Source organism: Ursus americanus, chromosome 28 (genome assembly GCF_024610735.1).
Source record: "Ursus americanus isolate L20-20 chromosome 28, mUrsAme1.1.p, whole genome shotgun sequence".
Taxonomy (NCBI): Eukaryota; Metazoa; Chordata; class Mammalia; order Carnivora; family Ursidae; genus Ursus; species Ursus americanus.
This window is the reverse complement of record NC_142154.1, coordinates 3,342,445-3,359,728: the sequence shown is the minus strand read 5'-3', so window position 1 is coordinate 3,359,728 and position 17,284 is coordinate 3,342,445. Positions and strand designations below refer to the sequence as shown.

Sequence of the window (17,284 nt, the reverse complement as noted above, 5' to 3'; positions counted from 1 at the left end):
AGCTGAAGGCAGATGCTTAACTGACTGAGCCGGCCAGGCGTCCCAGATTTTTTTTCTTTATGCAAAAAAATTTTACATAGCACTTATAACAACTGTTTTCATAGGTGAATCTTTGGGGATATCCAAGATGATGTTCTTAGATGAAATCCTGAGTTGTGAAATTGCTGGGTTGAGAGTATGCCTGTTTTTGCAGATTTTTGAAGCAGATTCCCAAAGGACCCTCCAAAGGTGATGCCAGTTGGACACTCTTGCCAGGAGTGCATGAGAACACTTTCCCAGCACAATTGCTAACTGCGGGAATTATTTTTTTAGTTAAGTTTTAAATAACTGATAATTTGATGCATAGTATATAAAATTGATCTCTTAGTGCTGTTTTAACCTTACCTTTTGGATTATGCGGAAGGTAGAGTTCCTTCCTCTTTGTTGTTATTTTTGTCAATTGTGTATCTGTATCCTTTGCCTATTTTTTCATTAAGGTGTTCATTTTTTTCCCCCTTCCTGGTTCATGAGCTCTTTCAATGGTCAGGGTATTTGCTCTTTGTCTGCCTTATATGTTAATGAAGTTACACCCCAGGTTGGCATCTGCCTCCTGACCTTGTGGATGGAGACCTCTGTAATGGAGAGAGATTCTTACTTTTTAGGTAGCGGGACTCATACGTCTTCCTTTATGGCTTATGGCTTTGTTATTGTGTTCAGAAAAACTTCCGCTCCCCCCCAGTTGTATAAATGTGTATTTATACTTTCATTTTGAAACATGTTTCTTTTCTTACGTTTAAATTTCCAGGCTCCTGAGTTTAATGGGCAGATACTGTGCAATAGGGTTCTAATTTTGTTTTCTCACAAATAAATAGGTAATTGTTTTAATACTTCATTGAAAAGTTCAACCTTTCCCCTCTGATTTAAGAGAAACTTTGTTACAGACTAAATTTTTATATTCTAAGTTTGTTTCTGGCCTTTCTTGTTTGTTTTCTTGATTTGCACCCTATTTTGATCCAGTGTTGTATTTTAAGTATTACAACTTTAAAGTATATTGTAATATACGTTAAAATTTCCCCTTGTTATCTCATTGCAGACATTTCACAGATATACTCACCTTTTTTTTTTCCAGATGAAACCTCGAGTCATTTTAAGTCTCATTTACTAAAAACAAAAAGCCTATTAAATTTGGATTGAGATTTCTTTAAATTAATAAACTGGATGTGAGTTGAATGTAACCTATTTAGTCTTCTAGGAGAATTTGGCACTTTTGCTATTCATGTGGGGGTAACAAGGCAGGGTATAGAAATTGAGAATTCAGATACTTGGCTATAGTAATTGATATGGGAAATTGGGGGGGAAAATCTCCTGAAAATTAAAAAAAAAAAAAAATCCCAGGGACGCCTGGGTGGCTTTTTGGTTAAGGTCATGATCCCAGGGTCCTGGGTTCGAGCCCCGAGCAGGGAGCCTGCTTCTTCCTCTCCCCACCACTTGTGCTCTCTCGCTCTCTCTCTCAAATAAACAAATAAAATCTTTAAAAAAATCCTGAATGCTACAGCATTCATTAGTCACAGGGGGTAACAATATCCTTCAGAGCAGTAGAATGTGAATTTTATTTTATTCCATGGGTGAATGCAGACAGGATGGCCTGTTCCTTGTTCTGAAGGCAGACCTGTTGTCTGAAGGCAGACCTGTTGAGGGGCCAGGTGAGGGTGCGGGGGAGGCCCTCGCAGCCAAGGCCAGTCCTGCAGTGCACCTGCCACGTGACTGGGCAGGGGGGTTGGATGGGCAGACGATGTGATGGCTTCCCAGATCCCTAGTAACGTAAGGGAACTTGTGTTAAGGAAGAGAGACAATGTCAGGAGGGCGTCAGGAATGGATAGGTTACTTGCTGTTCTGAGGAACAGGCCCCTTTTGGGGCCACATGGTAGAACTTTCCTGAGGTGCAGAAGCCTCAGTGGCTGGAGGCTGAGCCCCACGTCCGTGTGGAATCTGTAGCAGTAAGCCTGAGCAAGGGGAAGGTACTGGTGGCAGAGGGTCCAGAAACAGTAGCTTCTGTTTCTGATCACTTGGGCAGGAAAGCGTCCCCAGGCTGGGAAAGGATGTCTCTTCTTCATCTTGGCACGATTTAGAACCTGACTCTGGAGAGTGAGTTAAGGACATGTAGGAGGAATGAAGCTACCAGTGGGTCAAAATGGAGTCCTGGCCAGCCATTGTTTAGAATAAGAGTTGCCACTTCTGTTTTGCAAGGTCCTGTACCATGCACTCTCTAGTTCGTATAAAAATAAAAGGTGAAGTGAGTCTTCATTGCTATCGCTGTTTTGCAGGGGAATAAACTGCATGGCTGGACTAGTCGGTGCAACAACTTGGAGGTCAGAATTTACTAGAAATGCAAATTCTTGGGCTGGCCCTTAAGGTCTTTTCCTAGCCTACAAGTTGAGAGACCCCAAGCTCTACATGTTTTTGAGGTCAATTTGGAAAACTCCGATACAGGAAAAATAGTTTGGTCTGGTGCGTCATATTCCAGAGATGCCTTCTAGAGAAACTGCAGCGCTCATTCTGCTCAGCCACCAGGACTCCGGCTTGCAAATTCCTGTGGGTTAGCTGGCACCGAGATACCAGGGCATAATCCAGCAAAAGCTGCCGATCACTGCCCAGGCCCAAGCATGGCTGGCCCGGGCCTCATTGCAAGAGCAAACCTTGCCCTCCTGCTGAAAGGCCGGCCCATGTGACCCTGTCAGCCTTTCTTTGACATCAGCAAGGGTCGGAGCCTTAGAACCATCTAAAGGATATGGGGAGTGACCTCAAGATCTAGTAGCTAGAAGCTGACAGGAGGTTTTGTTCATTTATTTCTATTGTAACCTTTATTGGTTGATACTTAGCCCTGATGAATGAATCCTTTTATGGTTTACAAAGGGGGATTTTGTTCTCGGACTTCTAAGGAACCCTAGGTGCCAGTTCACAAAACTAGAGATTTCCCTGCTCTCTGAAAGTAGAGCATTCCTACGAGGCCTTTTGTAAACCAGAATGGTGTAAAGCAAAGAAGAAATTACTATTAATTTATGTGGAAAAATTGGGGGGTGTTACCAGACCCCAAAAATAACCTTAGGCTTCTCTCCTTAGTGTATGCACACGTCTTGCTAGCGCATGCACAGAATAAGTCGAGATAACGCACAGATGCTCACAGACACAGTTCAGAGCCGTGGCTGCTGGATGCCGGGGCGCTGTGTGCTGTCACGACTTGGGGTACATGCTGCCTCTCTAATGACTTAACGTAAAACAAAGGCTGAATGTTATTCTCACTTTTACTTTTTTTTTTTTTTTTTTGGTAAAAGCAAAAATCCTCTTTGGATTTTTTTCAGTTAGCAAAAACAAATACTAATGTAGGTCTCTTGTAAAAGTGGTGGGGTGCCCTGTGAACTTTCGAAAAGCAGGGGGAATGCCTCTACCAGTTTTTAAAGAGGAGCTTTATCCCCATCTAGTGGCCAAAGTGGGAAATGCTTCTGTCTCTCTGAGCCTCCTACGTTTATTTTATATAGTGGAGAGACTACAGGAGATACAGAGGAAAATGCAGACCATAAGGAGACTTTCTTTCTCTCTTTCTTCTTTTTTTTTCTTCTGAGTCAGGATTCAACAGTCCCAGGGTGAGGACTTTTTTTTCATGGTCATCCACAAACTTTTGGGAAGGAATTAAATAAATACCACCATTATCCTCGAGTACTCTGCTGAAGAACCTTTTTCATGTGCTTTTTCTGTTCAAGGCAATGCACTGATAGAAGTTGGGGAATCCATGAAGCTAATGGCTGAGGTGAAAGACTCTCTGGATATTAACGTAAAGCAAACTTTTATTGATCCACTCCAGTTACTCCAAGACAAAGATCTAAAAGAGATTGGGGTGAGTCTTCCAGGCTCTAAATCTACCTGTTGCTATAAAATGATGTCTGTATTTAAAATCATTAGAATGCCTCCGTAGGGATTCAGGGAAAGCATCATCTTATTGGGGGTGTAGAAGAATAATCCATATTTACCTGGCTCACTGGGAAAGAGACCCAGAACCTCTTAGCCCTTTCTTCTGAAGCCAGCTGGACGCCAAGACGAAAGATGCGTATTTCCACAGCCATTTCTCGCGTAACAAAATGACTCCATAACTTCATAGCAGTAGTAGTCTACTTTCCAGAAGCCGTTCCCAGTCTCCACCGTGCTGTGTTTCAGACGCTGGGAGTGGAGAAGCTGCTCATTGAAGACCAGCTGACTTATACCTGTAAAGGGTCTATGGATTCCACACATTTCTTGGCCCATAAGCAGCCAGGTTGGCCGTCCCGTCCCGTTTTACAGCCACACACGGAGGCCCAGAGGAAATACCAGATTTGCCCAGAGTCACAGAACATATAGGAAAGATGCTTCTGGCTTTTTATCCATTCTGGGATGGTCTGGATTTGTGTAGACATTCAATAGCAAATACCTGTTTTCCAAGAATTACAGGTGTCAACTCTTCTAAGCCTCTCCCTTGCCCCATACCGCTGAGCTGTCTACAGTGTTTCTGACATGGGATCCCTCTGCTTGAACACAGACTATGATGGGAATTTACTACCACACAAGCAGCCCATTCCATGAGTGGATAGGTCGAATATTTACAATTGTTACATTTTGTTAAAGAGGTCCTATTTTTTTTTAAAGAAATCTCACCTTTCAGAGGTTGTAAATGTGTGTCCCCTGTGTGTTCGTATTCACTGAGGGCATTTGTTGAACTTGTTCTGTAATTGTTGGGGAGCTTTATGGGATATGCATAAGTATTCTAGGGGCTACTAGAGATTTCCTTTTTATAATCCACCTCTTAGTGAGGACTTAGTAGTGCCAAAGGAAATGTGCTTATTTTTGGTGTAGTTTATTTAGTTGGAAATTATCTGGATATTAATAGAGCTGAAATGAGGGAAATTCCTCACTTTGGAAAATGGAATTTGAGGCTGATACTGTGCCCTTATGTTCCATATAGACAGTCATTCATTCTGCCATCCACCCACCCATCCACCCACCCACCCAACCATCCATCCATCCATCCATCCATCCATCCACTCATCCTTCCATCCATCCATCCATCCACCCATCCACCCATCCATCCATCCATCCATCCACCCAACCATCCTTCCTTCCTTCCATCCATCCATCCATCCATCCATCCATCCATCCATCCATCCACTCATCCTTCCATCCATCCATCCACCCACCCATCCATCCACCCACCCACCCAACCATCCTTCCATCCATCCATCCATCCATCCACCCACCCACCCATCCATCCACCCATCTGCCCATCCACATCCGCCCATCCATCCACCCATCCATCCACCCATCCATCCACCCACCCACCCAACCATCCTTCCATCCATCCATCCATCCATCCACCCAACCATCCTTCCTTCCATCCATCCATCCATCCATCCATCCATCCATCCATCCATCCACTCATCCATCCACCCATCCATCCACTAATCCGCCCATCCATTCACCCACCCACCTTCCCAGCCATCCAACCATCTGCCCATCCACCCATCCATCCACCCATCCATCAACCCACAAATAGTCCTTGAGGATCTGCAGTAAAGGTGGCCTCTAGTGGTTGCTGGCAACACACAGACATGTAAGATGTGTCCCTGCCCCTAGAATGTAGGTGGACAAAAAGCAATGTCTATTTTCATGGAAACAACAAAGGTTTCTTTGCCCTGTGTTTCGAGTGTACAGTTCTCTGAAAGACTCCTTTGTCTTGTTTAGCACCACCTGAAAAAGCTGGAAGGCCGCCGCCTGGATTATGATTATAAAAAGAAGCGAGTAGGTAAGATACCAGATGAAGAAGTCAGACAAGCGGTAGAAAAATTTGAAGAGTCAAAGGAGTTGGCTGAAAGAAGCATGTTTAATTTTTTAGAAAATGATGTAAGTATTTAAACCAAAACATTGAATATATGACTAGGACCAACATGTGGAGAAGCTCTGCAGCCTTAGTTTACAAAAGGTTCTAGAATTTTCTGTAGCCATTATCTGTCTTCTGCCTCAGAAATAGCTTCAGACATTTGGCAAGTCCCAGCTCAAACCTCAGATCTCGAGAAGTCCTGTTCATCCCAGGATTGCTCCCGAGGTGTGCTCCAGGTGGCCCCGGGGGCAGGGGGGTCCTTTGAGGAAGTAGATAGCAGACCAGCCTTTGTATTTGCGGCCCTAGCGTGGTGGTTTTGCAGGAGAAGGGAAAGCCCATATCATGTGGTAATTTGCAGTTTCGCTAGATTGAGAGAAGCCTCTGTGAGGCAGATGTTTGAGGAGGAGCAGCTGTCTGATGCCTTGTCATCGTGAACGTTCAGGATATCAAAGCATGACCTCCATTGTTCAGCTGTACCGTGGTGTGCTTGTGAGCTCGGGGGTCGTGAAGGGCTGACAGAGATCCCTCAGAAATGCAGAATATTCTATCATACTGTGATTCCCGCCAGCTTTTGTTTTATTTGTCCAAGGGAAGCTAGATTCAACGTACGGTCACCCCCTGCTGGGCCTCGTGAAGGCTGAAGTCTTGCCTCCTTTGCCTCGGTGATGAGGCCGTTGGCGTTTGCTGCTGCCTGATTGGCAGAGCCTTCTGCCAGCTGCTTGTCTCCGGTGTCCCCGCCCTAAACCTGGCCTTGGCAATGCCGTGTGCCGTTCTGGCCCAGCCTTAGCTTTGATCCTTATTTGTTGAACTTTCAAACCTGTGGAGACAAGTTGGAGGATTTATTTATCTGCAAAACCGTGTTCTACTTCCAGTAGTTCATTAAAAGGTATATCGAGGTCTCGCATTCTCGAGTCAAGTCAAACAAAATGTCCTGGGCAGCTGTTATTTGCCATAGTGACGTGGGGGGGAATTATGTTCAGTGTTGACAAGACAGTAGTCCCGGAGAAAATCCCCACGTCCACGAAACCTGCGTGCTGGAAAGTATATTATCTTCGTCTTTTAATCATTTATCAGGTTTTTTACATCTTATGGGAAGTGGGAAGAGAGGTAACCACTGGCTCTGTTTTTCTTGTTTATTTCCCCTTAAAAATATCCATTTTCTCTTGAAATTGTCCCGAAGCTGTCAGCAGTTTTTTTTTTTTTTTAAAGATTTCATTTATTTATTTGATGCAGAGAGAGAGAGAGAGAGACAGTGAGAGAGGGAACAACAGCAGGGAGAGTGGGGAGAGGGAGAAGCAGGCTTCCCGCTGAGCAGGGAGCCTGATGCGGGGCTCGATCCCAGGACCCTGAGATCATGACCTGGGCCGAAGGCAGACGCTTAACGACTGAGCCACCCTGGCGCCCCGATCGGCAGTTTTGGCTTTGTTTCCTCTCAGATGGCCGTATTTGATTCTGTGAGGTATTCAGCACCTGGTTTGGGAGTGTGACGCGTCGGACGCGTCTGACCCTTACAGGCCGTGACAAACGTCGCCCTTCGTCCCGTGCCCGTCAGCGGTGGATTTAAGCTCCGGAGCTGAGTCTCGTGTGTCGGACGTGCTGCCTGCCCCGCGTGCTGCTTGGTTCGTGAGGCACGATGAGGGGCTCCGGCAGAGCCTCCATCAGGGGCCTGTTTCAGTTGCTTTGGCTTTGCGAGCTCTCCCGAGAGACGTGCTTTCCCTTCAGGATCAGGCCCAAGTCAGGGAAGATCCCTTCCGTGTGGACGCTGACTCACTGGTCCCTTCGCTGACAGTGACCGTATTCCCTGCTTCCCACTGGAAGCCGCTGCTTCCCGCCCCGCCCTGGCAGGAGTAGGAGCTAGTTCTTAACTCCAGGCCTGCAGGGGCCCTGCAGCGTGTCCCCGAGGTTTCCTGGGGTGGACGGCACCCCCGTTCACCTCTGGGGAGCCTGGGCTGCTCCCTCAGTGCAGGGCGGGGGTCCACGCCGCCACCGACAGGAGGCGCTGGCTCGTGGCAGGGATGGCCTTATTGCTTCTGCCCTGTCCTCTGACAAGAGCCCCTGGAAACCAGCCACGGAGGTGAGAGGAGACCGAAATCAGGAGGCGGCTAAGGACTCACCAGCCGCCTTGGAACTAGGCTCCTTCCCTTTCTCTGCCCTTGACTACACCTGCCGTCTTTAGCTGCGGGACTCACCCCGGTGCTCGGCCTGCTGGTTCTTGCGGAAGTGGTGATAGCGGTGCTGAAGAGGTTGGTGGTGATGACGCTGATGACGGTGACGTTTGCTGAGTGACTCATGGTGGGACCTGAGGGGCTGCTGGGGGTGGCCTCTCTAGCCTGGCACACCTGCTTTCACCATTTCCCCTTCCTGGGCTTATAGTGAGGACACTCACAAGATGCTGTGTAAGTTCCAGAAGGCTGCCTTCCTTCTGTTCTTGGGGCAACAGCAGTCAGACCCAGAAGAGCCCTGTCCTGACCTTTTCCGTGTCTGTGTGTCTGGGCCGTACCCAGGTGGTCTGGCAGTCCTGTTGTTGAGGCACGGTCTGGAAAATCTTCTGCAGTTCAGGCCTCGGACAGGCCGATGCGGAGGTGGTTGGTGTTTGGGGACCAACAGCAGGTGACATGGTGGGGAAGACGAAGGACCAGGGCGTGGGGGGAGGAGCGTTCACGGAGCTCGCAGCCCTGCCCTTGCCCTTCTCTACCCCCAGGTGCTCTGCAGCCCACTGAACCCTGACTTCCTGCTCGGTCTGGGTCACCAGCTCATGCCCAGCCTTTGCCACTAGGCCTCTTCTCTCTGTGTCTGCTGCCTTTCTTGGTGAGGAGGTCAGGAGGAGGAGCGATGCTTCAGGATGGCCCGGTTTTCTTCCAGGAACCGATCCTGCCACTAACGACGGCTGGGGTCTTAATTCCCATAAACACAGGGGGTCTGCAGGCCCCGCCTCTGTCCAGGTGGTTGGAGCGCTTCCCCCTGGCCTGGCCCCTGCCGGAGCCCAGGTGCACACCTGCTCCTCGGGGGTGTGGTGGCAGACAGCGGGGGGCCGGGTCTTCCTCTAGACACGGGTGGGAGATGCTGGTACCATTGTGGGCTAGAGGTTTGGGGGTATCCGTCAGAGCAGGTCACCCCTTCGAGTTCTGACTAATTGAGGAATTGATACAGAAGCCAGATTGGAACCAAGAGGCAGCCCTTTTCACTGATGAGAACACCCAGTAATGATACCATAGAGGCCTCCGGGGCAGCGGTGCCGGGAGGGATGGCATGAACCTACGCATGTCCAGCTAGGACTTCTGCTCCTTCTGTCCTCAGTTGACGAAAGCCGCCCTGACTCAGCCATCCAGACACACTCTGAGACACGGGGCTGTGCAAAGCTGGCTTTGGGGCAGAATGACCCATCTGCTAATTAAGGAACATTCCCTGGTCTCCTCCCCAGCAGGAGTGAAGACGGGCTGGAGGAAAGAGATAAGCAGACTGACGTGAATGAAGGAGGGGAGGTGGCGTGTGCGTGACCTGGTGCCTCCCGCCCTTCTGTGCCTGGCACTGACAGTTGAAACCCCAGAGTCTCACTCTCCAGGGAAGGGGCGGTGTCTTGTCCAGCACTCATATCCTGTAGCCGTGCCTAAGACACAAGCAGAGCTTCACCAGATACGCCAGGCTTGAGGAGAGCCCCGACTGGAACGCATAGACTTGTTTTTTCCGGGATCTCCAAATGCAGATTATGTAACCCTTGCCTAGGATTTTCTGGCCAATGGGCCATTTGTCGGGGTTTCCAGAGGGTGGTTGCTCACCTGTCCTCACATCTGAGTTCTCCCAACTGAGAAGCAGATGGGGACAGCCAAACAAGGGACGCATACCAGCCCCTTGCCCGGAGGATAGGACTTTCTGGAAATCCGGATGGGCAGTTTGGGCTTGGCCCCACAATGGGACTCCAGCTACCTACCCCAGGACTGAAGTCTAGACCTTGGAACCACAGGGGGAGTGAGGCAGGCAGAGCAGAAAGGTGGGTCGTCGCTTGGTGAACCCACGTTCTTAAAGAGTACAGACCTCAGAGCCAGGCTCCAGTTATTGCCCGTTCAGTGCGGGGTGCAGACACCCTGGTTGTCTGGCCTCCCCAGTCGGACTGAGCACCCCTGCACCTGTGGTGTGGAAAGAAGGAAGGGGTGGTGTGAGGGACCCAAATCGGTCACTCCGACATTCCCAAGGAAACTGGCGTCTACTTTCCAGTCTGAGTTTGGCGGAGCTGCGAGTGGGAGAACCCACAAGAAGTGTCCTTTGGCCCCACGCTGGGTTCTCGGTTGTCTTGTCAGTCAGGGCTGGATTGGAGACCTCGGGCATCTCTTCACCTCTTGCTCGTGAAGTTAGCTGCATTATTCCATGCACAGAGGCAAGCTGGGAGGTGTTTTGGTCCACGAGCTTTCCCGGGAGCCCCGAGGGGCAGGCCTGAGGCTGAGCCCTTCTGCTGCACCAGGCTGGGACTGGCGGGGCTCCCCCTCAGAGCTGGGCGCCTGTGCCCACCACAATTCGCTCTGAGGTAGGGGTGCGGGAAGTTGAGCAGGTTGGTTGCCCACCGTCACCATTTCTTGGGAATGGTGTATCCCCCGCAGGCCTGTTAACACTCCCCTGTGTCTGCAGAGTTTATTCCTCACCCCTTGACGTCATGGAGTGTAGGTCTTTGACGTTGGCAGGAGCCAGAGAGAGCACCTGGAAGATCCCCATTCCAGGCCCGGGAGGTCCGACCCCTGCACTTTTCTGTAGCTCTCTTGGTGCACATCTCCTGCCTGGGGATGCACCCTCCATCCGTGGGCTCCCGCAACAGTGGGGTTACCGGGGTGCAGATTCCTGGGTTCTTTCCGTTGGTCTGGAGTGGCAGTTTCCAAAATGCATTCCACGGCCTGGTGTAGGTGTACTAATAATGTCTCTATGGTCAAATGAGTTTGGCAGACCCTCGCGCGGACAAAACCAGGCAGGTTTTCTTGATCACAAGACGTTTCAGTCTTTCTATGATAATGTGAAAACTTGATCTCTAATAGATTCCTGAGACAGGTTGCGCCGGGGAGCTTCTCAGACTCGTTTGACTGCAGAAATTTCAAGGGACTGGTGACACGTGGCACAACGTACATCTTCACACCTCTTGCTTTGCCTCAGCCTCCCCTGATGCACCTCCTTCTTTGACTCTGACCCTCCCGCCTTCCTCTTCGAGGACCCTGTGGTGACGCTGGGCCACCCAGACAATCCAGGTCATCCTCTAGTTCAAGACTGTTAATCACACCCGCAGAGTCTCCTTTGCCGTGGACAGTAACATAGTCACAGATTTGGGGAGACGGGCTTGGGAGTCTCTGGGGGCCATATTTCCGTCCACCACAAACTCCTCTGGTTCCGCGACCCCCACCCCGGGTAGCGTCCTTGTCCTCGCCCCGCCGTGTGCCAGCACCGCGGCCTGTCCCTGGCCCCTCCCTCCTTCTCCTGTAGCTTACTGGGAAGTCTCAGTTTCTTGCTTCAGGCGCCTGGCCAGGTGTGACCCATTGTGACAGCGAGTGTCCTTCACTCTGAGCCGGGAGCTCTGTGTATGTGGTGTGACCCCTTCCACAGTGCGTGGTCACGCTTCACTCCCAGGGTGGTGCCAGCAAAGGCGCAGTGCCGGTCGCAGCCGGGAGTGGAGTTCCACCTGTCTTCTCATCCTCATCCCAGGTGACCTTCCCTGGGTCAGCAGGAGGATTTGCCAGATTGAGCGGTGTGGCCAGTGGAAGAAACGCTTCACCTTCTGGACAGGTACTCGCAAGGCCTGGCTTTATCGCTACCTTGGTTCGGCCTGTCCAGGTGTCGAATTCTCACTGTGGCTGGGAAGCAGAGACCGCCCGCACGCACCTTGCTGCTTGTGGCCCGGGGACAGCGGGAGGCCTCCGGTTTCCGGCACAGGGAGGCTCATCAGCCCCTTGTGGCACCACGTGGCTTCCCTGCCAGCAAGACGCTTTGCAGTGTTGTACCGCCTCTCCAGTAGTTGTATTGAGCACCTACTGTATGCAGGCACTGGGCAGCACTGCTGTTGTCTTCCAAGGGGCCTTGGGATTCCTTTCCTTCCCAAAGTCAGCCATCGAAGGAATAGTGACGAATGCATCTAGAGTACATAACTTGGTTTAGCTAACCAGACAGGAGAGCTGGTGATCTTTCCCTCTCCCCCATCCTCCCCCCATATGTTTCCAGGAATATCCATTTTTCCACTGCTCCTTTGAAAAGAGAAATGTCAAACATATTTCAAAGTGGGTATTAAAATAGAAGTTAACTTGATGCAAGGCAGTGAAGTGTGGCACAGATTGGACCCGGCACGCCGCTCCCCTGCACTGGGGAGGACATTTCCTGCTACGGGAGGTTCTGCTATGGTCGAGTGGGGCCACGGCACCAGACTTGTTTAAAAGTGAAAGCCAGAGAGGTGAGACTTAAGAAATCCTTAGAATTTCGTAGGGGCCAGCCTGTCTTTGTTTTGGTTATTAGGTTTTGGGAAATTTAAGGCTAGGCCTGGTGCTCTTCCAGCCGCCAGCGTGGCAAAGTGAGTGAAACACAGCGGGATTTCCTTGTTCGGACGCAGGTCACAGCGGGGCACCGGTGGGATGCTGTGGGCGTCTCAAGTGCGTGCCAGACCCGTGTTTCAACCGGTATGCGTGCGTAAGGGAGTGACCGTGTGGGCTGCCAAAGCAGGGTCTGAGCAACAAAGGGAAGCAGCTTGGGTCTTTGAAGGGGAGCGAAGCCATGGTTGGTTTTACGGGGTGCATGCATGTGGGTGAATAAGCAGGGCTGACTCTGCCCCCAGGCTGCTTGGCACGTGGGCATGAGGCGTAGGCTCTGCCGAACCTTTGGAAGAGGGGGATCGATTTTGGTTTGTGTCCTTCTCCGGATCTGGAGGTCACGGCGCTCTTGAGGGGTCCTTATCACCTCAGCCCACAGGTGCTGCCTCTGAGGCCTGCCAGCGTCAGCGACATGAACCCCGCTTTTCTGGAGCGGTTGCTCGGACACATGGGGGAAGTGGGGAGGCTCCGATAGGAGACGTCTCTTCCTCAATCCATGCATCCCCTGGTCGCCCAGGCTTTCTTATGTGATAGAGCTTTTCTGCTTGAGTTCTTCTGTCCACTGTGATTTGGTCACTCGTTTCATGAATGTCTTGATTCAAGGGAACGAGAAATGCCCGAGGCTGTAGGGTTCATCCCCCCCCGGCTGTTTCAGGGCTATGATTTTGTGCAGGCGGCAACGAGGCACGGAGGGAGCGGGCAAGTGCCCGGTGCTCACGCTGCCCCTGGTTTCCTTTCTTATGTGAGAACGGCTGAATTCACTTAGCTTCCTGATGGGACTTAGCGACAAGATGCCCGTAGAGACATTCTCCTAAGGAAGAGGTTCATTACTCAATGTTGGCTTCCCACGTCATTTATCTCTGTGTTCAGATCTGTGAACTTTAGAGCATAAAAATCTCCTGAGAGTGTCATCTAATTGGAAAAAAAAAACCCAGCTTTTATTGAGTTAAATCAAATTTTAATTGCAAATAAATTTGAACATGGTTTTCCAGAACATACAGCTTTCTACCACGACCCGCGTGATGATGACGCAGTGTAAGGACTTGAAATGGACCAGAGCCGAGGAAGACGCAGGGCTTCCCTGCGAAGCCGGGTCTGGTTGCTGCCCCCCCCCCCCCCGAATATTACACAGGCCTTGGGATAATTTTCCACTTTCGCTGCAGGTAGAGCAAGTCAGCCAGTTGGCCGTGTTTATAGAGGCTGCTTTAGAGTACCACAAACAGTCCACGGAGATCCTGCAGGAGCTACAGAGCAAGCTGCAGATGCGGTAGGAGCCTTCACGTGCCCTGCCGGCCCCGGGGATGCCGAGTAAACTCCATCCGATCAGCCTCTCCATCTGTCTGTCCCTCCGTCTGCCTGTCCCTCCGACTGCCCCTTCCCCCTGCGGCTTTCTGTTTTGAATTTTCTTAGCTGGCTTTCACGGGTGGGCGTGGGACAGCCCTGAAGGTAATGAGTACGCGGCTCTGGCCGATGGGACAGAGCTGGGAAAACAACCTGGCAGCTTTTCTCCTTTTTTGTTTCACGAAAGCCCTTTGCCGTGACATGTATTCAGGGCAACCAGACACTGTCCCAGGTGCATTGCTGATTTAAGAGCTTAAGCTTGGGGTGGCGATGGCAGATACCTCCTTGCCAACATGTAGGGGTGTGGAGAAGTGTGAGATGATACTTAGAAAGTATGTAAATATCTGGGGAAAAGATGCGTTTCTATTTCGCCAGTACAGATAGCAGGCCAAGTTCGTAATACTGACTCAGAGACGTCCTGGAAGAGTCAAAATTCTTCTGAATGATCAAGACAAGGTGGCCGTTTCCCTTAGGCTTGAATGATGACATAGTCTCTGTTCCTCTGAACATTAGTAATATCACAGGTAGCAGGCACAGTAACCCTATTAATATAACGGGTGAAGAAAACTACCCCATTCTTGACGAGGTTTGGTAATAGAATATTGTTCTACCTGGGATGATGGTCACGAGTACATATGAAGGGGTGTTTGCTTAAATCAGCGGCAGAATTTCCGGGTGTGGCCGGTCTCTGAAGCACCCACTTCTGTGGGCGGGGCGCGCAGCGCTCACAGGACCACGTTTGTACTTCTCTCTCCATGAGCAGAAGGGGAGAAGAGGCAGCTAGTGCTGCTGGGTGCCCAGCATAACCCTGGCACTGGACAGGTGCCTCGGAGACTCTGTGAGAGACCCACACTTTCGAACATATAGCTGGAAAACTACGCCGCGGATATCGCACCTATCACTTTGAGCTACTCACGAGTCAATATGTAAAAATGACCCCCTTCACCACCACCACCTCTCCCGCAAGTTCGTAGGCTCCCCAAGGTAGTGCAGACGTTCGTTGGAAGGCGTGGCTTTCTCCATCCAATGTCTGACTGATCTTAACATGCGTGTTTCAGAATATCAGCTGCATCCAGTGTCCCCAGACGAGAGTATAAGCCACGGCCCATCAAAAGGAGTCCTAGTGAGCTCAACGGGGTGTCCAGCACCTCGTCAGCAAAGACAACAGGTAAGATGACCGTTCTGTGTGGCATAAGTGTGCCCTGTAGGGAGGCGGGGCCACAAGCGGCAGCTTACTGTTGCATTCGCGTAAGACCCTGAATTTTTTTTTTTTTTTTTTTTCTGATTGGTGAATCCCACCTGCCTTTCCTCTCAGGAATGCCCCTTTTCCTGCTTCCTCGGTTTGGATACTTAGGTCAAATTTCAAAAACTGGCACCAGGAAGAATTCTACCACTTACTGCCTTCTGATATGTTAAAACCTTGGCCAGCGCACCAGGGCCACATGGTCCTCTGTATTTACGTTTTTAACTCTTTCAAAATATTTCACTAGTTTTTTTAAAAAAGTTTGAACGAGCATTTGTGGAGCACCTGCTGGATGCTAGGCACTGTCTTAAGTGCCACATTATTATTTTTTACTGGACGCATGACACAGATACGTGGATGAAATGATCCGACGGAGGAAAACAACATTCACATGGTATAAGTCACGCTGTAGATTTTCGTGGTCACTCGCTCCCTCCCCGTCCCTTCCCTGGATGTAGCCACTGTTAACAATTTGGTATGAACCCTCCCTGTCTACACACGCTATAGACACACAGTTTTAGATTATTTTCTGTTTTTCAGGTACAGGATCATACCGGGTGTATTGTTTTGCAGCTTGCTTTCTCTTGGAGTGATTTCCATGTCATGCATAGAGATCTGTCTCTATCCCCCTATTTTTTCATGGCATCATAGCTCTCCATTATATATACCATTTCCCTGTTAACGGATACTAAGGTTGTTTCCAGTTATTTGCTAAAAGTAATACACTGTGTCTGCCTCCACGTGCTGACGGGCAAGTCTTCCTTGGAAGTGAAATTGCTAAGTTAGAGTGAATGCAAATGTTAAATGATAGTAGCTACTGCCAGATGCCCTTCCCAAACAGGCACACTACTCTTGATGTAGTAATGCCTGTTTCCCCATACCCGGGTCATCTGACTTCCATATTTGCCAAGCAATCATGGGTAAAAAAGAGTATTCAATCTTAATTTGCCTTTCTGTGATAACTAGTGAAGTTGAGCTCCCCCCACCCCATAGTTTAGTTTGCCATTTGTATTTTCTTAGGTCCGAATTGTCTGTCTGTGTAATCTATTCATTTTTCCTTTAGGTTGTTTACTTTGCCTTATTGATTCATAAACGTTCTTTACATATGGGGATATTAATAGGTTTTTCCCCCTAGTTTATTATTATGGGTTTTTTTTAAGTTTTATTTATTTAAGTGATCTCTACACCCAAAGCGAGGCTTAAACTCATGACCCCGAGATCAGGAGTCCAGTGCTCGTCTAACGGAGCCGGCCAGGGGCCCCTATTGTTGTGACTTTAGAGTTCTTTATGTATTCTAAGTACAAGTCCTTTGACGAATATGTGGCTTGCAAATATTTTCTTTTACTCTGTAGCTTCTTTTTATTCTCCTAACAGGGTTTTTGACAGATCAAAAGTTTTTAATTGTGGTGAAGTCCAGTTTCTCATTTCTTCCCTCTAAGGTCATACTTTTGGTGTGAAGTCTGAGCTTTCTCTGACTAGCCCTGAACAAGTTATCCTGTGCTTTCTCCCCAGAGTTGTCCACGTTTACATTTCAGTCTGCGATCCACTCTGAGTTAATTTTTGTATGAGACTCAAGTCCAAGTTCACTCATTTGCCCATGGATTTCAGACTACCCCTCCGTAACACACCTGCCCATGGGATTTTCTTCCAACACTATTGCTATCTTTTGAGATTTTTTTTTTCAATTAAAAAATAAAAATGATGGGACCAATATGTTTAAATAGTTCTAGAAAGAAAATGGGTGCTACCAGGCCTTTAATGAAAAGCAGCTGTCTTCCTTTCTACCCTCTCCCCGTTTTCATTTCCTGCTCTCAGAAGAACCCACTTTCAACTCTTTGTTTGGTATTTAGCTCCATTGTTCTAAATCATATGCTTTTATTGCTAGTTCTTGATTTTTTGGTTTGGGATAAGATCTGTGGTTTCCTGATATGGCAGATGAAGACTGTGCTCCCTGTCCTCAGCCTCCCATGTACTTTCCCTCCCCACCTCGTCCTTCCAAGTTACTCATAATCACTGTTCTCATTGTGGCGCCATTACTTTGACCATGCAGCACTCCCCACCCCATGCTGTTGTGTTAAATGTTGTTGCCTCTACTTCTTGGTGAAGACATGGGCAACCCTGTGACCTATCTGGCTCCTCTTGGGTGATGTAAGTCCTCCGTTCACTTGAGTGTATGGATGCAGGCTTAGGCAGCACTCAGAATGCTTCCTCATGTAATCGTCAAAGCGGGTCTTGATTTGAAGCTGGGCTCCCCCTCCTGAAGCTCTGGCC

General features: G+C 49.3%; 1 protein-coding gene across 3 annotated transcripts in view; it reads left to right on the top strand.

Annotated features, from left to right (window-relative positions):
- SH3GL3 (SH3 domain containing GRB2 like 3, endophilin A3) overlaps positions 1-17,284 on the top strand; it is a 134,222-nt gene that overhangs the window by 95,180 nt on the left and 21,758 nt on the right. For all 3 annotated transcript variants that reach the window (XM_045813147.2, XM_045813148.2, XM_087856589.1), the window contains 4 exons: positions 3,738-3,871; positions 5,746-5,904; positions 13,593-13,696; positions 14,829-14,938. In XM_045813147.2, coding sequence (XP_045669103.1) covers positions 3,738-3,871; positions 5,746-5,904; positions 13,593-13,696; positions 14,829-14,938 — 507 coding nt within the window. The remainder of the gene's footprint in view (positions 1-3,737; positions 3,872-5,745; positions 5,905-13,592; positions 13,697-14,828; positions 14,939-17,284) is intronic.